Source organism: Styela clava, chromosome 14 (genome assembly GCF_964204865.1).
Source record: "Styela clava chromosome 14, kaStyClav1.hap1.2, whole genome shotgun sequence".
Taxonomy (NCBI): domain Eukaryota; kingdom Metazoa; phylum Chordata; class Ascidiacea; order Stolidobranchia; family Styelidae; genus Styela; species Styela clava.
The window spans coordinates 7274334-7299772 of record NC_135263.1 but is presented as its reverse complement, the minus strand read 5'-3'; the positions used below and the strand labels follow the sequence as shown (position 1 = coordinate 7299772).

The 25439-nt window shown below is 33.6% G+C and overlaps 4 protein-coding genes across 8 annotated transcripts; 3 read left to right on the top strand and 1 right to left on the bottom strand.

Annotated features, from left to right (window-relative positions):
• The first annotated feature begins 961 nt into the window (after positions 1-961).
• LOC144432072 (uncharacterized) lies at positions 962-4985 on the top strand. Its single transcript, XM_078120114.1, has 6 exons — positions 962-1043; positions 1527-1697; positions 1920-2135; positions 2293-2371; positions 4427-4510; positions 4806-4985. Exons 2-6 carry the CDS (start codon positions 1536-1538, stop codon positions 4838-4840), a joined length of 576 nt encoding a protein of 191 aa, XP_077976240.1. The 5' UTR covers positions 962-1043; positions 1527-1535; the 3' UTR covers positions 4841-4985.
• A 395-nt stretch (positions 4986-5380) lies between these two features.
• LOC120341027 (uncharacterized) lies at positions 5381-8983 on the top strand. 5 transcript variants are annotated; one of them, XM_078120108.1, is made up of 8 exons: positions 5381-5428; positions 5788-5873; positions 5931-6043; positions 6186-6375; positions 6679-6735; positions 7085-7162; positions 7826-7881; positions 8298-8982. In XM_078120108.1, the coding sequence occupies exons 3-8, from the start codon at positions 5936-5938 to the stop codon at positions 8475-8477; spliced, it is 669 nt and encodes a 222-aa protein (XP_077976234.1). In that variant the 5' UTR covers positions 5381-5428; positions 5788-5873; positions 5931-5935; the 3' UTR covers positions 8478-8982. The 5 variants fall into 5 exon arrangements, with proteins under 5 accessions (XP_077976234.1, XP_077976239.1, XP_077976238.1 ...); XM_078120110.1 differs by having other exon boundaries at positions 5414-5428; positions 5799-5873; XM_078120113.1 differs by lacking the exon at positions 5788-5873 and having other exon boundaries at positions 5400-5428; positions 8298-8983.
• An 8733-nt stretch (positions 8984-17716) lies between these two features.
• On the top strand, positions 17717-23192 carry LOC120341524 (flavin-containing monooxygenase 5-like). The gene is made up of 4 exons (XM_039410051.2): positions 17717-18719; positions 19202-19344; positions 19731-19892; positions 20399-23192. Exons 1-4 carry the CDS (start codon positions 18154-18156, stop codon positions 21274-21276), a joined length of 1749 nt encoding a protein of 582 aa, XP_039265985.2. The 5' UTR covers positions 17717-18153; the 3' UTR covers positions 21277-23192.
• On the bottom strand, positions 23178-25238 carry LOC120340809 (uncharacterized). The gene is made up of 2 exons (XM_039409178.2): positions 24717-25238; positions 23178-24448 (listed from the first exon to the last, which is right to left on the bottom strand). The coding sequence occupies exons 1-2, from the start codon at positions 24866-24868 to the stop codon at positions 23599-23601; spliced, it is 1002 nt and encodes a 333-aa protein (XP_039265112.2). The 5' UTR covers positions 24869-25238; the 3' UTR covers positions 23178-23598.
• Positions 25239-25439: the final 201 nt, after the last annotated feature.

The following is a 25439-nucleotide window of genomic DNA, read 5'->3' as shown; positions in this document are numbered from 1 at the left end:
TTCCATGCTTAAATATACCTCAATATTGCAAATGGCGCTTCAAAACATCAAAATATTGATTTCCGGCATCGGGCAATATTATTTAAATATTCATAGAGATTATGTGACACAAGATCTCACACAAACAAATTCAGAAACAAAACAATCTGGTTCTACAACGTAAATAGAATTTTCTCTTCACAAAACACGTGTTTTACACGATAACTTAGTATTGTTTTCGCCACAAAAACTCCTTTTTCGGCCCAAGAATTGGAATTTGCATGAGTTGCGGTACAGCACAAAATTAGATTATCTTTTTGAAACAATCTTTGCTAACACTGTTAAAGCTTTGTTTAGGGACATATCACTTAAATCTAAGACGGCGGAGGTCTTTTAAATACATTTAGTTAAATTAGATCTTAGGTAAGCATCAATTTATCAAAAGTCAGTTACCCAAACTCCCTCACACGAGAATGTACTATTTCTTACACAAACCCATGATAAATTGTGTGCCGCTTACATGCACGTCTAACAATTCTAAATAGCACTGATTTCATTCAAATTAATTCGATTAATTAATACTCTCACTTCTATAATAGTGCTCAAAATGTTTACGTTTTTTTACATAAATTATTAACAAACTCCTACATGAAATATTTTCAAGAACAATGTTGTATAGGTAATTTTTCTCCATTCTTGATATTCCCAGAATGAATAAATTTAAAAAAAAAACTTTTTTTTCTAATGAATTAAAAAATATTCAAAATCTGTATAGGAGTCTCACAATAGAATTCCGATATTGTTTATCAAACAATTATACAGTTTTATCAACAAATCACACCAACGATAGAATTCTATTGTTGTGTTCTTGGAAGGTTTTGGAATAGAAAAGTGGTTTACAAAGAATATTAATGCTTGCATTGTTTTGTAACAATTGAACACAAAATTATATAAATTGTTCCTCGCCCATTCAAATGTTTGCTTTGATATATGCTGAAGAAACGAAAAATAGGAACATACATTGGCTTAAGCCTGTCTCGATAAAACTTGACCACAAAATTTCAGTAAGTAAATATTTCTATTGAAGTAAATACGATTGTTTGTTTTTAATATTGGGAAGAGTTGTTTTTTGATATCACATAAGTTTATATTGAGTTCAAAACTGCACGAAATGCATTCTAGAAAGTACGTATATTTTGCTTTCGAGACGCTTAAATTTTCATACATTCCGAACAAAAAACCAAGTTTAGACTTGTGTTTTTGCGCCACCTAATGTTTACGCGTGTTACACAGATAAATTGTGTAAGTAGATTTTCAGTAAATGATAGGACAATATTTCTTCATTTTTGCTGATTATATTTCAGCTATATACAATCCTACAACATAAGTACAAGAAATAAGGCTTGATATAGTCTAGCTAAACAAGTAAAAAGTTAAGATGAGTTGATATAAATAGGACTGTTATGAGTGTGTGAATAATATGCATGTATAATTGGTTATTCTTTCCGTATGTAGCGTTCCGTTAAAATTAAACTGAAATATTTTAGAAAAGCATAATGACATCTTTGAGGCAAGGATCCGTTAATTCAGAAGTGTTTCAAAGTATTCACAATTGTTCAACTTTGTGCCCCCATAAGTTAGAGGGAAATAGAATAGAAGAACTTATTATTCTTGAAGAACATGCAGTTAACATAGGATTGGATGATAATGACAGCGATGTGAGTAACCATATCAAATATTGAATCATAAGTGGGATCTATGAATATCCGTAGGTATTTGGTAACTATACATGAAAACATGCAATCCGCTATTGTCCATGTTGATGGTAACATTCATGTTCTGCTGATTTTAATCCATGTCATACTACGCAAACACACATGGATTTTCTTTTGCATTATGAATAAACTGTTCCAATCTTAAAGTCGTTTTATTTTATACAGAGCACGATTTATAAGAATGTGAGTGATGCAGACTCTGCAACTTTGCGACGAAATGAGCTGAAAAAAATACGGAACGGGAAAAGGCAGGAAAGGAGAGAAACTCGAATAGAACGAAAAAAGAGAAGAGACGAGAGAGCGGGGAGTAGAAAGGAGAGAGATGAATTAGAACAAGAAAGAAGAGAAAAATTGAGAGAAGAGTTTGAAGCAGATGTGAAAGTGAAAAATTACGATTGAAAACATTTTAAGTCCTTCACTATAATTCACTATTTTACCCAAATATCTCAGTATCTGGATAAATGCCTTCCATGTATTTACCCATTGACTCTATTGACTGGTTCTGTCATATCGAAACAAACATACAACACTTTCACAGAAACATTGGTCGGAACATCCGGATTTATTCAAGAAAAAAAGTATGACTAAAACAAACGATTCAGAAGAGATTCAAGTAGGTGCGATTTTTTGCAAACTTGGTGTGTTAAGGATATATGCAGATGATATGCAATAACTCGATAACAAAATAGTGGTGCATATAATCGCATTCGCATAATATCTGAAGTTTATTTATAAAATAAGTATGAGATAATGACAAAAATTAAAGATGAAACTAGACATAAGCAGTGAAAGCTGCTTGTTGTTCAATAACTCAACGACTGTTGAGATATAGAAATTTTTATTATGTCTGGTTATCGATTTTAGAAGTTGCGTAATGTCACAATACAAATGGCGTTGTTGTTTTGGGATCGACTATTCGCTTCATTTAACACTTGTCGGACCAATGATCTAATGGTTACCTCTTTGAACTTGATTCAATAGGGATAACATGAAACCTCCGTGAGAAGAGTATTTTCCATAGTACTTCATGTAAATTAATTCATTTTAAAATGAGTTATCACGCAAAGTGTGAGGGCAAATTTTATTCTATAGTTCTATACCAGGGATGGCGAAGCACTGACCCGCGGGTCACAAAGTGACCCACCGCGTTTTATTTGTGACCTGCCAAGCGAAGGCACGAATAAAATAAAAAAAATGCTAACATATCAGTGATAAAAATTGATAAAACCGGCCGTAAATTAATCTAACAATAACTGAACTATTATAATGTACCGTCAGTTGGACAGTCAGGAAGGGCTGCGATCACTCATGTTCAAAATGTTGATTTTCGGGGCCGGTATGGTAATTTTCAAAACCCCTAATCTTGTACCATGTATGCACCGCTGTGTACCGTTATTCAGCTATTGGGCCTGACATCGTTTATGACATAACAATGCAATTGATCTGTTCATTTCTCGCAACGCCTGTCTTTTTTGGAATTGCATCTGCAGACTGTTTTAGGGGTTATACGAGAACTAGATGCTACTTTGCATTTTATTAGTTTCTCGTCTACAATGCCGTTGTGAAAACAAAAACTTTCAGACTTGAAATAAAAATCTAGAAATCTGATATAACAATGGGGCAGTGTAAAAGTGGCTTAATGTGATTGGAAGCTGATCGAAAATTATAACACTATCAAAGCGGAATTACCTCCAAACACTAGAACCGTAAAATAATTTAACGCATCATCCTAAACGTTTTTGGTAATTCATGTGTGTGTTTTCGTACTCTAATATCATAAAACCGAGTGCCATGAAAAGTCCCTGTTAGAAGTGCTGCATAAGTAAAGCCCAAAACTACACCAACACCAGCTTATAAGATTCGTTTCAGAAGTTTCTGAAAGATATAAACGTAAATTAAATATCTGTGACCCACTCTCTTCTGTTCCGCGATAAAATTATAATTTTTGACCCATTCATTGAAAAAGGTTCGCCATCCCTGTTCTATACGATGTTTTAGAATTTTTGGCGTTTACCTCTTACAAAAAGTAGACTTCGTTTGCCAGACTCGAATTCTTGAAAGACAACTGATAATTAGTATGCTTTGTGATTGACGTAGTTGTGTCAACTCATCGGCGCAATTTTGTATTAGGTTAAAGGCATTTTAAGCGTTTCGTGTTCTTATTCTGAATAGTATGCTAGTTCTATTGAGCGTTGCATTTGGCAAACGCTGCAGTACGTTTGAACACATACTAATATCTTCAAATATTATAGTTGCATTATTAGAAATGACCGTAATCGTAATAAATGAGATGCTGACCTATTGATGTGACATATTTTCAATTGAAATAACGCATACGCATTTGTTTGGGTTCAAATCTCTAGATTCTATAGATTAAATGAAGACTTTATTTCTTTCTGATTCTGTGATCAGTCCTTTTGCTGTATTGTCAGTATACAGACTAAATCAAAATCAGCATAATTATATAAATGTTTATATGAGATGAGGTAATCATATTTCAATGCCTAGTCAAAGTTTATAATTTATAAGTAAAAAACTAAATCGACTTTATGTAAAAAGTAATTGAAAAAAATTCTGAAAATATATATAGTATCAAATTTAGCAAAAAAAAAATGTTCGTGATAACCCACTAATAGAAATTATACATAAATATTTATGGTTGGATATTTCAGATCGAAAAGCGAAGATTATAGCAATAATTGGCTTGTTAATCGTTCTTGTGGTTACCGGCTTACTTTATGCAGACAGAACTTTGAGTGAGTATGTTTACATGTATTCAACTGCACAGGCAATGGTTGGTCATTATATTCACTTGATTATATAAAGAACAACCACAAAAATATATGTCAAATTACCTGTTGTACAACGTGAGCAGCAGTATTTTAACAACATTTGAAAGTTTCAACTCGTTCAGTTTCGACCATATTGGCATATTGAAATATAACTCTTATCTTACGTGGTGCGAGATTCCCAACGTAAAAACTTGAAGTAACTTGTTATGTTATTAAATATTAATATTAGACTGACAACTAAAAGGTAATATTGTTTCAGATCCGCAAGAAAGTTGTGACGAAATGGGAATTTAAGAATATAACAAATGAATAGGCCGTGACCGTCTACTATACTGTAGAACAGAGGGCAATTAAATTTCATTACTTTTCAATACGTATGAAGTTTTTGTAGTACGTAATAAATTCATGATGGCACGAGGTTTCAAATCAAGGATGGAACCAATATAGCGTATAAATTCGACTTTGAAGAAGAGTATCAATGAAGACAGCGTTAGCATGGGACTAAATGGCGTTCAGCAAAATAATTTCTGAGTCAAATTAAAACCGATTTACTTCATCAAACTATAATGACAAATTTCGACAAATTTGTGATTTGAATGATTTTCAATCCAATCTTGAAAATGGGATTACTAACCTAATAACTATATAAGTATGAGATACATTCTTATCTTTGAATATAAGAACCAATCGTTTGAGAAATCGCCGAAGTATACGGAGTATACATATGAATTATACAACAGAGCAGAAACACAACAAAGAAACTACAATGCCATTTATTTCATCACAATACTAAAATTTTTGTACATCAATCGAGTTTTAAAAGGATTTTCGGCATCGATTTTATATTGCCGCCCTTTCACTTTAGTTTGGAATCGCGTAAAGGTAAGTTTTGAAGATAGGTATACGTTGGCTATTAAAACATATATTAATTAGCCCCTTGCGTAGTTGGCTTTTTATGAATGTTGAATGTTATATAAAAGCGGTGGCCAAAGCCAGTACTCAATATATGGAAGTATTGCCGTGCCGAAAAATTCGCGTAAATCTAGACATTTTTGTTATGTGAGCTTTTCCATGATTCAACAACTATCTTTCAAACAATTATTTTCAGGGAACCTACCATTTTTTGAGTGTACCAACCAGCCTTTGGGTACCAGACTAGGTACTTTATATGATACGATGGCATCAGTCACAGTAGCGCACTGCCCCGTATTTTATCAAACAATGCATGACATTAATATAAGGGAAACTCAAGTTTTCGGTGCACAAATATCAACTGTATCTCAACACGAGACAGCAATCGAACCTAAATTATGAGACTAATATTGGGTTGCATAGGATCACAAGTTATTATACAATAAGGCAATATGTAAATTTATCACTTGAGAAACTATGGAAGCTCTACACGATGAGGATAAAGCGATTTTGACTCAATTTACACACAATGAATATCAAAAAACGATGGAACGTAGCAGATCAAGGTTGCAAGAAGAAGCTTCGGTAATACCAAATTAAAAGTTACAAATATACAAGATAAATAAAACTTTCCTATATGTATAGATTCTATCGAATTCTGCTTTTGTCCTTTTTCTGTGAAATATGTTGTCGATTTGTACAAACTGAATAACGATTTCAACACTAGATAGATCCAAAAATACTCAAAAAAGAAATAAGACGAACTCGAAAAGAAAAAAGGCATCAATACAGAGAGCAAGTGAAGCGAAGAAGAGAAAGGAGAAAAGAAAAAAGAAGAAAGATTCTAGAAAATGATAGAATTGAGGAAGAACTACGAAATGCAGTAAGAAAAGAATGGGAAATAGAAATACAAAAAGGTTGAGTTTATATTTTGCCTCAAAAATGGACCAACCAGTCCAAATTTTTCATTAGTTTAAGCTTTAAGACGATTGTCTCGCAGTAAGATATTATGGTAATTTTTTCTATTTTTCTCGACCCTCCGTGTCTGCTGTTTTTCCAAAATTGAGTGCTTTTATGAAAAAAAGTTTTTCGCAAACTGATTTATGCTAAATTAACTTTACCTCCGGTCCATGTATTTGGGTATTGCTTACTTGTTACAAGTCTGAGATTTAATAAATATTTAGTTAATTTATAACTAAAGTAGGCTTTTACATTTTTAGCAAAGAAAGGAACCACGGGCGCCAAAGGTGGTAGCAATAATAAACAGACGCGGATGGGTGAGTAGTTGATCTATTTGAAAAAACGTTTACTCAGATATCACATTTTTTACTTTGCCATTCGCCTGTTTCAACTCCCACAAATGATAGCAATTGAAATTTTTTTTAAATTATCTTAGACCGACAGACTGTGCATATTATGTAAGTATAGTAATGGGAGAAGAATATAATTAATGAAAATACATTCGCAGAATGAAACACATATTCAATCCATAATCTTAACTTTAGCTTATTGGATATTGTGCGACGAAAAGATACAAAAAAGTGTATAGTGCAAAATATATTGTTTAAAGGCGTGAAATTGGTCATATTTAAGATCACCTTTTCAAAGTAATTTTATTCTATACAGATCTTACAACGAAAGTGATGCTTACTTTACTGGTTTTAATCAGTGTTCCCATGAGCTTATTAATTATGGAGAAATTTAGTGAGTCTTATTTACGTGATTCAGTAGCGGAAACCTAATTCATAATAAGTGAATTCGAGTGAAGTTAATTGATAATTTACACTAAAAGTTAGAATATTTTATTAAAACCAAATTCACACCAGTTTTACACAACTAATATGTGGAAGATGTCTCAAAAATATCATGCCCTACACTTGTCTCAATTGTTGAATCTCACTTCATATAAATACCAGAAAATAGCATGAATTCCACTTTTTATGCTACTTTAACCATTTCGCACAAAAAATATTCAACCCAGAACAATGAGACAAATGGGATAAGTGGAACAGGTTCAATAAAACTCGTCAAATGTGCTAAAAGGGGAGCATGCGGGACATGACATTTTTGAGACACTCTCCAAATCTTTCAAAGTTGGCTGTGATAGAATTATAACCGCTCAATCAAGAAAGCTGTTTAATTTTTACTAACAAATAACAGAAATATTTCACTTTTCTTTTGTTAGGACTAAGGTCATTGAGAAATCACTCGATATCTTTAGATATTTGAACAGCCCTTATGAGTTATAATACTATGTTTCTTGTCAATTGTCATATAATTTTGATCAATATAGAATATTCAGAATAAAACTGATTATGTTGCTGCTTTTATATGAGTTAAGTCGCAACAAGAAGATCTTTTTTTCAGCTCCAATACAATGTACCGAAGTTGTTATAGAACAAGATGATTGGACCGATCACTCGGTAAATAATAGACAATAGCTTGGTTCCAGTAGCTAGATTTTAGTTATAGCTGATCCTAGATACGCTATGTGCGGGGAATTGTTTAAAACTTTTGTAGTGAAAAAATTATAAAAATGTTAGGGTATATGGCTGTGTCATAGTGTAATAGCTTTAAAGTTATATTCTTGAAAATGTAATACACTCAAAGCAGTTAAATATTACACAAGCTATATTCAGAAACCCTGATAGAAAGCATCGAATAATGAAATTTCGGACGTTTAGATTGATTCTGGTTCTCCTTTAAAATATTTTCACTATTTCACAATCAAAATCTGTGTGGTGGCTTGTATGCTATGCTGAATAATATATTTATATATATATTTCAATTCTTGACACACTAGACATGGTGTACAACTATAATAAAATGAACATTTCAGATGATTGAAGATGTTGAAAATGATCCAAATCGAACTGCGCTACCTGAAGTCCCCTCGACAACTAAGAGTTTGTTAAACACCACGACAATGCCATCGACAACAACAACGATAACGACCACGGATTCTAACATTGATGGGAATATTCAATACCAAAATACGACAATGAGTCAAAATAAATAAAGTACTTGCTCCGTATTGATAACCGACTACTTTTAATACTTTTGCTACCGCGTATTCTAGAAAAAAAATTAGGAATAGGGGGGTGAACAATTTGAGACTGTGGTAAAAATTTGCCAAACGATGACAAATTTTTCAGCGCTTACTAAGACATCTAATGGTTGAAAAACTTTCAATTGCCTTTCTTCAGGTGGCAGTATTGAAGCAAATCTCTCATATGGCATCGTAAGAAGTCGAAGCACTTCCTATTTAAGGATAACGGAAAGGCTTCAAATAGTCAATATGATTTTATGATTTAGCGATTTTTATCAATTCACATGAAAATATAAACGAACTTTGCGCCCACAACATTTACTAATATAATCAGAAAATAATACTTTATGACGCATCTAAAAATCTAAGTAAGAGTACAGTTTGCAATTGCGCAAAGATGTTAGTACACTTTTTCACTTTACCAGTCTTTCATCATATTGTGAGTTTCAGTAATATATTCAGACCAGTTCTCATTTGTCTATTGTGTAGCAGAACAGAAGGAGAATGTCCAGTAGTAGCATGTTCAGTGCACAGGATATAGATTTATTTCCTTTTGAAGAATAACACTATGGTTGTTTTTGGAAGAGGTCTTTTGTGTTCATTTATCAAAAAAATAAATTACATTGTAAAAAATCACGAGATTTTTTAATAAAAATTATATAAAAACCGACATCCATTGTTTTTATTTGTATTTCCTATACAAAAATCAAGTGACAAATATCATAATTGTGATTGTGACATCACACAACCTTGAATAGTGATGTGATCTTCACCTTACCTCAGGTCATTGAACATTTCCTTTCCCACACATTTTAAATTTATTTTAAGGTTGGGGTTTAATTAAATTCATTTCTAAAATTCAAATTAGGTCTTATTTTCGAGGAAACACGGTAGTTTTGCGATGATTAGCCATTGCTGTGTTCTGTGTTATGTCGTAAAAAGTTAAATGGGTCGCCATAAGCTGTGGTAATAAAAAGTGGGTCCCAACTCTAAAAAGTTTGGTAAGCACTGGTCTATACATTTGGCTAGTTTTGTACGAAGGCCTTGTCTAAACAAATGTAGGCAATGTTTGAGGTCAAGAGCTTCATACAAGTTCGTTATACAACTTCGTACAATGTCAAGTACTATTCAAAATTTTAGTGACGTATGTATCACATTCATTAGTATGCCAATCCATGGTGCAAGAATATTGTAATACATTCTGCACCAATGGGTCCCTACCGCTAATCAATGCACACTGAGGACATCACATTACGATATATTTTGGAATAAAAATGAAGAATATTCTTGAGAAGCCCAACTATATTGTTCATAAATCTCTGGGTGATTCAAATTCGCTTCAGATAAATGATTCAAATCAAAATTTGATCACCAGATCAAAACGCCGTTTGCTACTTACAACAATAAATCAATAAGGTGAAGAAATTATAAAACATGACGAAGTGATAGGTTTGGATATGTTAGCCGTTTATAAGCGTCAGTATTAGCACCTTAGTATTCGCAATCAAGTGAAACGATAGGCCATAATTTTCCTGGTTTTCCTAATCCAAGTTTTTAGAAATAGTTAGATGTAACTACTCGAAATTCTCAGTATATCTTAAAATATAAATGAATCAACTGATCATTGAACTAGACGTTTGGAGAACGACAACAGCAATAACGAGGCAAAATCTGCTGTGATACGTGAAGCTTTGTGGAAGGAACACACTGTGAGTTATGTGACCTTTGTGAAGTTTTTTGTACAGTTATGGTTTGTGCACGTGAGTGATAAATAACATCACATGATATCATATTAACATATATATATATATAGGTAACAATGTAATCAGTGTGCTTAACCCGTACACGTAAGGGTCAAAAGTTTATTAAAGCGGAATAACTGCGTGACGCAGAAACTGTTCGCCGTAAACTAGAGATAATAAAAAAGCAGCTTACTGTAATTTGCTCCGAGAATTATGATAAAATCGTGATCAATAGCACATTTGAACTTTTAATTATCAAAATTTACATAAATTGGTATTCGGTTTGTAACCCTGTATGAACGAAATCGTTTACGATTTATAATGATATAATGAAGCAGGGGTGGCACGTCGATCGCGATTAGGGTTGCCAATCGTTCTTTATTTCAAAGGACAATTTTTTATTCAAGCTTTTCGGTCCTTGTCCGTTTTAGCATTTAGAAAAGATGCTAATTGTCCTAAATTTTTTCCAACGTCGTTTTGACCGATAGTTATAGAACTGTGTTGGGTATTGTTCCGTTCTTAAAAAATCGCCTCCGTTTATATGTATTTATTTTTTAATTTCGATTTGGTCCGGCTCAAATAGCCAAAGAAATAACAATTTTATTAACATTGCTTGGGTCAATGTTAAATAAACATTAAATGAAAAACATATAAAGATTTTTTTAACATATCTTTTTAGCTTGTATATAATTTTTTATTTCATTGTTTTATATTGTTCTTTCATGCAAGTTGCAAAATAAATGATGACGATAATCTATGTCCTTTTCATAGTTAGCAACCCTAATTCCGATCGACCGGTCGATCGTCACGTCTCGAGCAGTCGATCGCGTCTGATGTGAATTTTATTGAAATACCCCAAAAAATTGTATCGAACCAGTTGTGCGTTTTGCAACAGGGAGAATACAGTACTTTATATGCACAAAATACAATATACACATTACACATACAGTATTTGAGTCTGGGCAAGCCCGATAAAGCATAATTTCACGTAACAAATGCAAGTTTTTCCGCTGCCAAGGTTTAAATATGAAGTGCCGAATCTCGCGTGTCTAGACCAGGGTTGCCATATTGGCCTTTTTAACGCCAAATTTCACGATTTTGGCTTTTTTGAAACACGTTTGGCGTCAGAATTCCCTTTTGGCTTATTTTGATGTTCATTCTACTTTCTATTATTAAAAAAATTTAAACTACAATATCGGTATTTATTGTGCAACAATAGCAAGCTCAGCTACTAAACATTTAGATTTTCCCTTAACCACAATCAATCAAAAAGAAGCCAACAATGACATAAATCTGCTATCGATTAGGTTGAACTATGAGGTCAGACAAAACGTTTCAGAAGTATATTTGTGTTAGTGTGCAGCAAGACTATTGAATCACTTAGAATGACATACCAATTGCAGTTTTTGCAGCCGCTCAGACAGATGTTCAAGCAGCTTCGTTTTCATAGTTTTGCGTTTCACAGTGTTATATGTCAGTTTTTAGTTATGTTTTCAAAAAATAGTTGTACGCCTTATTTCAGTAATTGTCAGTTTGCCTTCCGAGGAGCTTTAGTTTGGTTGCGGTAATCAAAATTCTCGCGAACGTCGTGATTATCTAGGCTAAAATCATCTATCAATAGACTATCTATGCAAGCGGCACGTGGTTAAATAATTTTAGTAAAGGCGATGCGTTCAAACATGTGAACCAGTTTATAATCGTCAACACTTCAACCCAATCATAAAAATAATTTCGGACTTCCTGAAGTATGCGCACCAAGATGGCGCACAACCTGAACTCAGGTTGTGTACCAGGTTAGGGTTCAGGTTATGTGACATCTTGGTGCGCATACTTCAGGAGTACCAAAATTTCAATAGTAAAATATCGGAATTTTCTGAGGTATATATATATCGCAAGTTAAAGTAGAAACGTTCTAAAGCGGTATACATGGTGTATTGTATAAACCTGAATTGAAAAAATAGTGCTGTCTGCATAATATTTCCTTTCATGACTTTTTGATGTCTTTAAATTTATTATGTAGAATTGTAGATGTCGGATATACATACTAATTCTGCCATTAAATAATCCTACTTAGTTGTAAACCATTGATCGTGCTGAAATGGAAATCTCCATGATAGCAACCAAAACTACAAATTCTAGTAGGATTTAGCATTTGATGTGGCTCACTAAATCAACTGATGGCTCTAAATAAGCATATTGCAAACTGTGCGAATTCACAATTGTGCTATATAGGAGTTTCAAATCATGAGGTTTTTGTACTTGTTAAAATTGTTGACTTTTTTCGTCTTTATATGGCTTATTTTCATCACTGGGATTTGGCAACCCTGGTCTAGACTGACAAGGATCCTACAATAACTTCCGCAGTTTGCGATAGGGGATGCCATACTTCTCTAATATCTGAATATTTAGGGGGTTATACGTTCTCGACCCCAACCCAACAATGCAAGTTTGCTCGAAGCAAAGTTGCTAGACTTTGACTGTCAGCAGTTAAAAAATTGAAGAGAGTTTAAGAGTGGTATTACTTTCATAATTTTTTACATTTCATTTTTCACATTAAATATTTGGAGTTCTTAATTTTATCACAAACTTCGCCATGCGAATTTTCTGTCAGTATATATCAGTACAATTTTCTGCACTGACAGGAATCCAAAGCTGAAAACGATAAAGACTTGTTACAAATGATCCGCGAAATCTTGTTTTAATCTTGTTTACTGCCGAAATCCATAATATTTAGAGCTAAGGGATTTATAAAACTGGTTTGTAATAAGTGTGCCGCGACTTTTTAATCTTGTTGTTAGTGTGACGCGAGCTGAAAAAGTTTGGGAACCCCAGGAGTGGTGTGATAAATTTTATTCGCAATGGTAGCTGTGGCATCAAAATGCCCAAATTGTTCTAATTCAGAGCTAGCGAAGAATCGCGTTTGGAGGAAATTGTAAATTAGATACTGAATTTTGAGCAGTCATGTAACATTCATGGTTTGAGAATATTTATTTTTCGCTGGTTGGATAATAGAAGAATTTTCAACACTTACGACTAAAAATTAGGCACGTTCTTTATCTGAATTGTATGATTTAAATAAATCCTAAATAAATAATGAAACATTTACTCATGGTACAATTAAATATTCAAATCAACAACTTGAATGGAACATAAAAAATGCAATTTTTGTGTCGATTTTGCGAATTTTTTGTATGCATGTGTACAGTTATCTGCACATTCAGTGCCCATTCGTTTTTGTGTAGAACCTTATTACCGATCAGTCGATCGCGATCTATTTTAAAGATTTTAGTCGATCGCAGTCGGAAGCAGGTTGGCCACCCCTGTAATAAAGGACCGAATGTGTTTAATTTACAGAAAAGTTTTCAATCTTCAAAGTTTCCGAACATTAGCAACGGCTTATCACAGGGAATATATATTTATATATACATGGGTTAGGAATTCATAGATTATTACATAATAGAACATTTAGGTGAGAAAAATTCATCTTTTATTGTATAATGACTTAAAAACAAAATAAATTAAAAAGCTGGCTGTTAACATTTAAATAACTTTGGAATCAATTTCACTTTGTGAACTAGAGTTTACCTCAACTGACTCTGATGTTGAGAAAAGACAGAATATCATTGTTTGCTTCAGCACTGCATAAATATTGGCAAACAACTCGTTCTTGTATTATGTTGATTACATTTCCAGTGTAGGTACCCTGATGCTTTTGTCAGATTAAACATCCTCAAACAAAAACCAAATATCACCTCCAGGTGAACCTAGTTGCTGTAAGATGAATCATAAAGTTGACTGGTAATCTATGCATGAACAAATGATTTGTATACCTACGACCAATTTGTACAGTAATTCAGATATCACCAATGCGGTACTTAGTGTGTCGTAAATTTTAAACATAAGGACAAACGTGTCCCTCAACTCTGTATGAACCCAGAAGATAAATACCATCATGTCTATCAAAATACGAAAGTGGGTTCGAATAAACTCGAATAAAATATGCAATCAATCGCAAGCATTTATTGGAAGAATATTTCCCATTCTCTAATTCTAGTACTGCGAACATACGATGTGGTATATCGTCAACATATTTTAATCACTTCTTGTGTGTGGTATGACTAAAAATGTCCTCTCCCTAAATAAACTCGAATAAAATATGCAATCAATCGCAAGCATTTATTGGAAGAATATTTCCCATTCTCTAATTCTAGTACTGCGAACATACGATGTGGTATATCGTCAACATATTTTAATCACTTCTTGTGTGTGGTATGACTAAAAATGTCCTCTCCCTACTTTTAATCATGTCGATTACGTTACGACCAAAGCATGTTAGACCAAATACTACCAACAGCTTCACATTTATTGTATTTTCATTGTTATAATAAATATCGGAATGAAGAGTAATATTTAAGACAGGGATATAGGCTGATTTTATGTTTCGTTGTAATAAAACTTCAAATAGAACACTCACATATTTTGTAGCGACCCATATTTACTCATACTAGCGCATTTTTGCACCATCACTGACTTTCATCGGCACATGGTATGTTGTTTTTATACTCAGTGTCAAATCTCAATTTTCATAATTTGAGCTCAAGATGTCAGAGGATTTGGCAGTGCACGGAATTTTGCAACTGAATTTACTTTGTCTAAATCAACATCTTAAAGCAAACATAAGCAAATATGACCTACGTTTAAACTGGAGTTTCAAAGAGCCTTTCGAGAAGGAATAAACATTACTAAACTTATATTAAACCACACAATGTCGACATACATTCCGGCTTAAAGACCTATCGTGTAGTTTCTTATACTCGGCAGACAATAAAAGGCGTGGATTTCACTGTTATATTACGGTAATTGAGATTTCATGAGAATTTGACGATGTGTACTGCAGAGTTATTTCAAGTAATTCGAGACTTATCTTAAGTCTTGTTATAAACCAAGGTACGTCAGGTCTGATTGAAATGAAGACGTGAATCCTATTTGAAAAACTTTTGAAGTCATCTTAATACATTCCAGGCTTATAAAATCCAAAATGTACATAGATATGCGATAAGATTTTCAGTGCATTTTCTTTCCACTTGTTTTGTTATTATTCGCCGCTAAAGACATGGAGTTCCCTCGTTGCATGCTTGCCTTGGATCTGGAGGATAAGAGTTTGTGCTCATAACGTCCATTTGCATTGTTTTTTCTTATATAAATATATATGCAGATCGCGTTTGGAAGATAAAAGGGAAATGCGACAGATATATTAAATAACAGATCCCATAGTTTTAGTGCAATTAGGGTAATTATTCCCCAATGTTGCAGATAACAGTTTTCACGTTAAGCGCTGTAATTTATTCATTTATTGTTATTGCGAATTGCTAGATTTGTGAGGAAATAATGCATACCCAAAAGAATTTTTTGTTTATTTCGTTCGTTTATTAGTTTACACTACAGAAAATACTGCGCGCGTTCAGTTGGGCAACAGCCTCCATAAGTTCCAGCGTATCCCATGCCTATTTTCTTGTCATCTTTCAAGTTCTCGTGAATCCAAGTCAATATCGATTATATTTTTAGGTCTTTGACTCTTTAGTACAAAGGTCACAAAGTTTGCTTATGTATTATCTTTTTATATTAAAATCAACTTTTGACCTAGTTTGTTCAAACAATAGTGAACTATTTATAGCTCGTGTAATTTCGCAAAGACGAAACACTTTAATATACATAAGTACTGGTTTGAAATGATAAACTTTATTTCAACCCACCACACACGTGATTGTTGGTCAAACATTGGGGAACGACGTAATTGTGAAACAAGTATTAGAAGAGAAGAACCGGGCGTGGTTCAGATGTATATGACCTGGAACAGATATGGGGAAAGAACTAAATACGTTTTACGTATGCCATTTATACATATTTTCTAAAGAGTTCCATACTTCATTGAACGAGACTAAGTTGGGAAATCACCAATACAACGTAGTAGGTTGATATCGTAGGGTTTTGTTTTTTATCAATTCTATAAAAAAAAAACATCGTGTCTGAAAACAAGGGCTTGTTTTAAATCAAATTTTTTTCTGTATTTTTTATTGAAATACCCATTGCATCGCCGCGAAACTACGCCAAAACGTTGCATTCTGGCAGCTGCACACGCAGCCGGAATTATAATTCCAAAAATGTAAGTAAAATTTTTTATATTGACTCCTACTTCTTTTGCGTACAATTATCGCCGCTTTATATCTCCACCAAAGTCATAAGATTTTACATGGAATGTTTAGTCGAGATATCAGAAAGACGTTTTGAGTAAGAAAAATCATGAAAATTAGCTCACGAGCCTACTACACAAGCAATTATATCAAGTGCAGCCCTTCGGCAAAACAAGTGGGTTGCGATAATGAAGAATATGCTTATATCGGTGGTAATCTACTGATATAAACGATAAGACAGCCTAGCCTAGCCTATGTTAATTGTAAGGGTCCTCTGATGCAAAGACGTCACAACTAATCGGTTATGACGCCATAATATGGATTTCGAGTTCATGTATTGACATTTTTCTCACAAAATGAAGGTATTATTACAGTTAATACTGTTCGGGTAATTTATGCTTAGCCTACTTTGTTTCTAAGGTTGAAGTGATAGAGTTTTTCAAGGTTATACTAACTCATTTATTCGATCGCATTTTAATTTTCGAAAGGTGGTGAATCGCAGCGTGGTCGTTCACGTAATGGCTTTTCGGTTGCGTCTTACTTATTTTAAGGGGGTATAAACTACCTATAGTTACAAATTTACCTAATTTTCGTGGTTTAGAAAGTGTCCGATAATCGTTATTTCCTTCAGTATTGTGATGGATCATACGTGGTAGGTGATAGATACACAAAGCAATACAGCGTCTCGCGCGAAGGTATTTACCTCGAAAGCGGTGGCGCAACATGGCCGCCGCCGGCTGAGGTATAAAACGCCAGCTAGCTGAACGAATGTTCATTCGGAAGAAAAAACCCCATGTTGCGCCATTTTAGAATATTTCAAAATCGTGCTATTCATAGGAATTATAATTGATTCATGTATTTTTTTTGTATCGTATTTATAAATAGAATGATTATTGCGAAACTTGCGCCAATTATTTTAAACGGTACACTCAATTATCACTTAAGCGGCTTAGTTTTTGCCATAGGCAAGTAATAATCCTTGTTCAAATCAAGCTGAAATACTTTTCTTCGAAATGGTTAATTCCTCTTTTAAAAATTATATTTAAGGAGACAAGCCAATAATGATAATAGTTGTATTATTTGTATTCGTAGCATATCCAATCTGAAAATATTTCTCATTACAGTGCAGATAATTTTGTACTCTGACGTGGATATATAAAAATGTCAGTTATGGCCTTTGGCCTGCTTAACGCAGCTGTGATTTATGAAGTTCAGATCGAAGTTGAGTTTAATGAAAGCGTGTGACAACTCATGTTCAAAGTTTATGTTAACACGATATACTAAAACTTACACTTTCTCCTGTAAAAGTACAATTACAGACGATAAACTGTGAATCGATTTGGACTTTTGACGTGTATTGCTTGTCGGATTGTATGACGATTACAAAAGCACTACTGTGAACGTATATTGGACGGGGTAGACTTGCAGTAGGGATAAAAGTACTTTTTGAGCAGTAAGGAAATTGTGATATCGAGATTCTAAATTCGGTATCTTTCTCAACTTGCAGTCGCAATTGTAAATAAACAAAGAAGAAAATGCTGAAGATATTAAAGTTTAAAGTACAAGTATTCAAATTTAAATAATCCAATCATTTCTTAGAATTTCATTTTATAGTCTTTCACAGTTACGGCTTAAAAGTATTCAATCCATTAAACTTTTTTCACTTTAGTAGAATAAATCGTAAAGTAGTTTACTAAAAAAAACTTTACTGAAATGTATGAAAAGCCAAAACCAGTGTTGCGCGTTGCTGTCATTGGGGCCGGGGCGAGTGGATTGGCTGCCATTAAATGCTGTTTAGACGAAAGTTTGGTGCCAACATGTTTTGAAAAATCAGATGGAATTGGTGGACTTTGGAGATTCGATGAAAAACCAACACCGGGTCGAGCGGGAGTTTATCGTTCAACGACGATAAACACCAGCAAAGAGTTATTAGCGTATAGCACGTTTCCCCCACCAGCTGATTTCCCGAATTTCATGCATCATTCAAAATTATACCAGTATATGAAACTATATGCAGAAGAGTACGGACTCAAGCGATGCATTCAATTTAATATTGAAGTTATTTCCGTTGAAAAAACTGTTAATTTTGATAAAAATGATCAATGGAACGTTACTACAAAAACCTGGAATTCAAAAGAACAAAGGGAAATTGAAAGAACTGAAGTCTTCGACGCGGTTATGGTTTGCACCGGACATCATGCATACCCAAATAATCCTGCTGAAAATATACACGGCTATGAAACATTCCAAGGAAGGGTCACGCATGGACATGACTACAGGTATGTTTAGATTCCATAATAGCAGGAATTCGTTGAGAAAGCAATATATTACAAAGGTTAATTCCAACACTTATCTCAGTCATGTACAGTCAAATGTTAACAATAACAAATACTTCCGCGATACGTTCTTAAGAAATCAATATTTATCACTCGGCCATATAAATAAATAAGCGAATGAATTTAATAATTCTGTAGGTGATTAGCAAATGTAATGATTGCTTCACAATAAAACTCCAAAAGACTACCAAAAAAGTTTGGGTGCGAAGGCATTGCTTGATTTTCACATTTGTTTTGAAGTTTTCCCGAAGAATTGTCAAGAAAGACAAACTATTAGCATAAACATTTTGCTATGTGAATATATGTTCTCTCGGTGCCTCTAATATTCTTTTTCAGCCCCAAAAATCAACTATAAATACAATTCCTTTCAAAAGTATTTCGTCATAAATTGCATAAGTGCATTTACGATGTTTCTTATGGCACAGAGACCACAAACCGTTTGAGAATCGAAGGGTTATGGTTGTTGGCCTTGGCAATACAGGTGGAGATCTTGCTGCGGAACTGAGTAGACATTCAACCAAAACTTATTTGAGCACAAGAAGGGGGGCATGGGTTATAAACAGAATAGGTAAGACAACAAAAATCAATTTTCATTCGATTATTGAAAGCATAAAATAAAGTATGTCATTGGATCAAAACTTGAAAGCTCACGGTGGTATTTGTCGTTTAAATATTATAATCAGTTGTTTGTTATAAATAGAACTTGTCAAATGGAATATTCCTTTGCCACTTTCCTTTCCTTTTCTTTGCCACTCAAAGTGACGACGACAAAAATTGAGCATACAAATATGAGTGAAATTAGACTTAACTTAAACAGGCATATATAAAATTTATCGACAAATACGAGAGTAAACTCAAACTTAGTATAAAGAAATATTCAATAGGTCATTAATCCAATTCACCATTTCTTCTATTTGACAAGTTCGGTAACCGCGATGTTGATTTCATATTCAGCACATCGTGGGTTGCCGTACGACTGTGAAGTTGTCACTCGGCTTTTCAAATATCTGATGAATATAACGCCATCATCTACTTTGAACTGGTTTTACGAAAAGAAAATGACAGATAGGTTTGATCATGAATTGTATGGATTAAAACCAAAGCACAGAATAATGAGTAAGTTATGTTTTTAAGCACCTTTGTAACGAGTTCATTCAGAAAAATGAAATTAACCTGAGCCAAGCTCAGTTAAATTAAATGGAAGCCAAATTTGAGACAGAGTAACATTTCCAAATTAATAATAACCCTACTTATCAGAGTAAATTCTTAAAGGTAAAATTCCGAGTGAAAGCTTGCACTGTGAAAATGTAGGGCAACATATTGTTAACAGCCATGTTACTAAACAAATATAATTACTGTTTTAATGTATTCACTTTGATAAATCGAGTTCAAAAAGAGAAATTACTTACAAGCAAATCGTGAAACAAATACTAATTAAACAAAATTGCCAAAAAATGGAATTCCAGCTCATTCAGCTTGTTATAAAATTTTCATTCCTGGATTATGAGGTATATTAGTTAAACAATGGTAAATATTGAATTCTAGTTTGTCGAGTTTGTAATGGTATGTTGGTAAAGCAATAGAAGATTAAACTATGATATTTTGTTCTAAATTCATCGAAGGTCAACATCCTCTTGTCAACGACGAACTTCCTGCCCGAATTGCTAACGGTACTGTAACCGTTGTTCCGGATGTCTCTCATTTTAAACATAATGGTATCGTAACTTCTGATGGTATCCTTCAAGAAGTCGATGATGTCATATTTGCTACAGGATACATAATCAAGTTTCCGTTTTTATCAAATGACGTCATCACTGTTGAAGATAATAACAATTTGAGTCCTCTGTACAAACACGTTTTTCCGATCCCAGATACAGAACACCCCACCATAGCTTTGATTGGGAACGTGCAGCCCGTTGGAGGTCTCATGCCGATTGCGGAAATGCAGTCTCGGTGGGCTACTAGAGTGTTCAAAGGAATTTGTAAACTCCCATCAAAGGCTGAGATGCAAAAAGAAATTGACGATAAAAAAAGATCTCTCCAACGAAGATATGTCAATTCTAAAAGGCACACTATTCAAGTCGATTACATGGATTATATAGATGAAATCGCAAGTGAAATTGGAGCCAGTCCTAATATAGCAAAACTTTTTATATCAGATCCAATACTAGCGTGGCACGTTTTGAACGGTCCTGCTAGCGCTTATCAATTCAGACTTCAAGGTCCAGGTACTTGGAATGGCGCACGACACGCTATCGTCACCCAGTGGCAGAGAATTCATGAAGGCTATGGTCGTAAGGTGCCTGCAAAGCCCAATTCACAGAGTCAATTTTGCAAAGATTTCAAGCCCACGCGCGACCGCACTTTACTTGTCGATAAATCTCCATCAGAAGGACAAATTAGTTTTAAAAAATCGATCAATACAGCATCCATTTTTGACTTGATTTTCATAATAATCATGCTCATGTCTGCCACATTAATCTTTGCCTTTCCATTGTGATTTTTGTTAACGAAGCATAGCAAGTAATTTGTACAATCGCACTGCGTACAAAATAATTATGCAAGCAATAATAAAATGCGCAGCAATCCGTATTAGCGAGCATGTTGCCTGAATAAAGAGGCTTTCAAAAATGAAAAAAGTACAGTTTAATCTGCACTTAAACGGAAACATTTCTGTGAACTACTTGTCAAACAAATTGTCAGTATTGCCTATATGGCATATGCGATGTAATGTTTTATCGAATATATATATAATTGTTTTTTTTTACATAGTTTTAAATTGTCAGTATTGCCTATATGGCATATGCGATGTAATGTTTTATCGAATATATACAATTGCTTTGTTAAAAATAGTTTTTAATAAATCCTATGTCTTTCCGCATAAAGCCTCTCATATTATGGCGTCTTATCTTTTCTCTTAATAAATATTTCAAGATATATATGAGGAACGTCAAGATACTGTATCAATAAACTTATCGAGGATTCTGTGACTTGGAAGCACTTAAAGGTAAATGTACAGGATAGCACATTACAAAAAATTTCAAAAAGTACCTACAGTAAATGATGATTTGAATGCAAATTGACATTCGTAGTTTTCAAAAAAAAAATGCCCAGTTTGAACAATGTACTATCGTCATTATAATATTAATAACAATATTGTCCTAATTTTCATGACTGAGAGCAACACAACTTCATTATTTTATGATTTCGCATTTGTGATTAATTCATTTAGTTCTGACAACACTTTGTAACAATTATGGCATTACAAGGATGTAGAATTTGAACAGTATACCATGATATATATCTTTTGCATAAGTTGAAGAAAAACTCCTATGTTTCCTAAAAATGCTTGGTATTGTTATACCCCTCTTTAATAATATTCGCCAAGAAAATTCTGACAATATAGCTGCAATATGACGCAAACTCTACAGTGTGGCGGTAAACATATTATCATATAATTGTGAGACACGAAAAACTGTCATCTCGAACAGCAGAACGAAACAGTCTTCTTTTGCTCGAAGAATCTTTTTCTTCTTGCAATATAAAACACTTTGGCCCGAATCAAGTCCTAGCAGCTTCGTACAATCATCTAGATCAGGGGTCGGCAACCTTTTGGCGCTCGCGGGACAAAACTAAGGGTTGCAAGTCATTGGTGCATGGGCCGCACGAAAGGATGATACTTTTTATATTAAAAATCAAGCAGTGATACATCCCTCGAATAGAATATTGATTTATTTCCTCATTGCAATGCATCTCATAAAATTCCAAATTTTAATTTTTGTCGCCATTGTGCCTTTTGCACTTAGCATCAACTTCTGCGTTTTGTTGCCGTTTGTCTAATTATAATTAAATTATAGGCTCATTAAACGAGTAATTGTGAATTATATACTAATTAAGTTGTAATATAATTTAGTCTACACTTGTCTCACAACAAATTATGTTACGTAAAGAATATAATCATCAAATAGCTATTTTGTTACTATAATTCAGTGAAGCGTCGCGGGCCGGATTATATTACTCCGCGGGCCTAAGTTGCCGATGCTAGATTTTAGATGACACCCGTAGACACCCGTAGTTATTCATAGCAAATAAAAATACGGGACACACATTCGAATCACACAAATGAATATATATTTGCTTGATTCATCACCCGGAACGAAAATGAAAATAAGTAAACTTTAATTCTGTTATCTGATATTAGGTAGCTGCACAGCGTCATTTAACATTGTATAACTTTATTATAAACGAGGTGGTGTATGTCTGCGGCAAATTTATTGAGTTTTTATACAAGTTATATAATTGTGAGATATATTTGTTTTGGTATAGGAAAAATTATGATAAATTGTATGTTTGTTTCACTCTTATTCGTATTTATTTGAGAAACAAACAACATTTTACAAAAATAAGAAATAAAAATCTTTCTGTATAGATGTCCAATTAAAACAGTATTTGAAGTCGACATAGTTGATTTTAATCAATGCTTTAACCAATGCTCCCATAAAAAGTATGACTTCTGCCTAGTTTGAAACTTTTTCTGCGAGTTTGAGCCACGGAGTCGTTGTCCATATTTAATATTCATAAATCGAAGTTCATTTTGCTGATCAAAGATATGATATACACGTTTCAAATTCTTTTTCTGCGCTTTGCTATTTTTTCTCCTTTTACAGCCGTGTATATATGTGGAAATTTTTCGTCGCTATTTGCTTCGTTTCCATTTGCCTTTAGTGTAATTATGTCATCGGCAAAAGAGTACACATTTCTTACATCTTCCCCATTTGCCAATGCGTATATATCATCTACAGTTCCATGCTCTTTCTCGGTACTAAAAGTACTCTAGATGAGTCATTATTGAGTGATGCTCATTTTTTTTTTGAAAATCCATAACTTTGACTGGACTTAACATATCTGGGGACAATTTCCCGACTTTTCGTGGTGATGTTTTAGGTTTTCTGACATGCGCGTAAATCGTTTCTTGATAATTTTTAACTCGATCTTTTACTGAGTTGGGACTTAGTTCAGGAAATTCCAATTTTTTGTTTTCACCAACAGCGACATTAGTTGAATATTTTTTAAAACATTTTTCTTGTCTCTGATTGTTCTGAAACGAATCAGTAGAAACAGCATCTTTATCAAGTTTACCTGGCAAATCATCAAATGCTTCGCCCTCTCTGTCCAGCAGTGCAGACCCATTTTGATTTTCAATTTTCCTTCTTCCATCAATAATGCAATCTTCTAGTATTACTTTTCTATTACTCTTCTTTGCTAACTCGACTTTTTTGTTACTCGTCATTTCTACAATACCTCTTTCCACATCATATGATATTGTATCCAGAATTTCACTAATATCAGGCCTCGCTTCGTTATCTTTGTTGGCATCCACTTTATCGCTAGTATTCGATTCTTTCTTGTCGAACTCATTCACTGATACCTTTTCGCGTTCATCCAATGAATTGTTTTGCATTTTTACATGTTTTACTGGGGGCTTCATTGGTCTGTATTTATCGATAACATGAGAGACGGTTTGCTGAGTTTGATATTCCGCCGCCTTTTTTACCCATTTATTTGTGATTTTTCCATCATTACCCTTGTGGTCGAACATAGAATATGAAACATTGTTTAGCGCAAAATAATGACGTTGGACATAACTAGACAGAGAAGACTGCTCTCGTTTTCTAAAGAAATGTGAAGCAATTTTATTTTATATTCGATGTAAATATCTGAGAGTTTAGGTGCTTGGCCATTATATTAAATACGTTATAATTGAATAAATTTACAAGGTGTTATTAATGGTTAATTAAATATGAGAAAAATGAATGATTTAATTGCAAAGCGGTCCGCTTTTCAAACATTCGAATCGTTAGATATTTTCAAATTATGCATTCTTATTGATTTTATATATTCCAATATGAATTTTTGATTATATGATTTTATATTTGTTACCTTTTATAAATAATCCGAACAAAAATTCCAGCGAAAGGTATCAACGCTATCAATAGTATCGGAATAACTATCCACGTAACTGGAAGTGTTCCATCTGTATCTTCTGAAACAGGTAGCAGCCTGGATATTGTATAATTGGAAATTCCAACCATTTGATCGGCTATGCACTTCTTTGAAGTTCATTTATATAAAATCACTTTACTCAAGTTGATCTATCAAATACATCAATGATACAAGAAATTATACATAGTCTGATTAGATGTTATGTGCTCAAAGAAGGCGGGTAAAACTGAACATTGTTGCGAGATGAGAACTGAATTCGTTTTCAATTGTCTACTGATCATACTCTTCACTCTATGCAGACAAAGTTAGAACGATTCGCCTGTATCTCGGGATTCAACTTCGACATTTCTATGCATTTTACACTGATTGCAAAAAGCGATTTTTTTTGTCTCAGGCGATACAGTCTTTTTAGTAATTCAAAATTATTTTCAGCATGGTTTTAAATCGACTCAAACCAAGCGAGAAAATGAAATACGTGGCACATTGAATAACATTGTGTTGTTACATATTATGATGACAACGGCAACATACGATACAATAAATGATGTATTGAAATAATAATTGTGAATAATACAAGCCGATTCACTAATTTGATGACATACATGGCATAGTTACAAATGAACGACGTGATCTTCTCGTGATATTTAGCGATGTGCTCTG

What these genes read in the sequence shown, in the direction of transcription:
- LOC120340809 (XM_039409178.2), bottom strand. Translation starts at nt 24,868, where the DNA reads ATGGTTGGAATTTCCAATTATACAATATCCAGGCTGCTACCTGTTTCA. An exon ending in GTTCGGATTATTTATAAAAG is followed by an intron (nt 24,449 to 24,716) that starts GTAACAAATATA and finishes ACATTTCTTTAG; the next exon opens with AAAACGAGAGCAGTCTTCTC.
- LOC120341027 (XM_078120113.1), top strand. Translation starts at nt 5,936, where the DNA reads ATGGAAGCTCTACACGATGAGGATAAAGCGATTTTGACTCAATTTACA. An exon ending in ATTAATTATGGAGAAATTTA is followed by an intron (nt 7,163 to 7,825) that starts GTGAGTCTTATT and finishes TCTTTTTTTCAG; the next exon opens with CTCCAATACAATGTACCGAA. An exon ending in ATGATTGGACCGATCACTCG is followed by an intron (nt 7,882 to 8,297) that starts GTAAATAATAGA and finishes TGAACATTTCAG; the next exon opens with ATGATTGAAGATGTTGAAAA.
- LOC144432072 (XM_078120114.1), top strand. Translation starts at nt 1,536, where the DNA reads ATGACATCTTTGAGGCAAGGATCCGTTAATTCAGAAGTGTTTCAAAGT. An exon ending in TGGATGATAATGACAGCGAT is followed by an intron (nt 1,698 to 1,919) that starts GTGAGTAACCAT and finishes TATTTTATACAG; the next exon opens with AGCACGATTTATAAGAATGT. An exon ending in TTCAGAAGAGATTCAAGTAG is followed by an intron (nt 2,372 to 4,426) that starts GTGCGATTTTTT and finishes TGGATATTTCAG; the next exon opens with ATCGAAAAGCGAAGATTATA.
- LOC120341524 (XM_039410051.2), top strand. Translation starts at nt 18,154, where the DNA reads ATGTATGAAAAGCCAAAACCAGTGTTGCGCGTTGCTGTCATTGGGGCC. An exon ending in ATGGGTTATAAACAGAATAG is followed by an intron (nt 19,345 to 19,730) that starts GTAAGACAACAA and finishes TTTCATATTCAG; the next exon opens with CACATCGTGGGTTGCCGTAC. An exon ending in ACCAAAGCACAGAATAATGA is followed by an intron (nt 19,893 to 20,398) that starts GTAAGTTATGTT and finishes AATTCATCGAAG; the next exon opens with GTCAACATCCTCTTGTCAAC.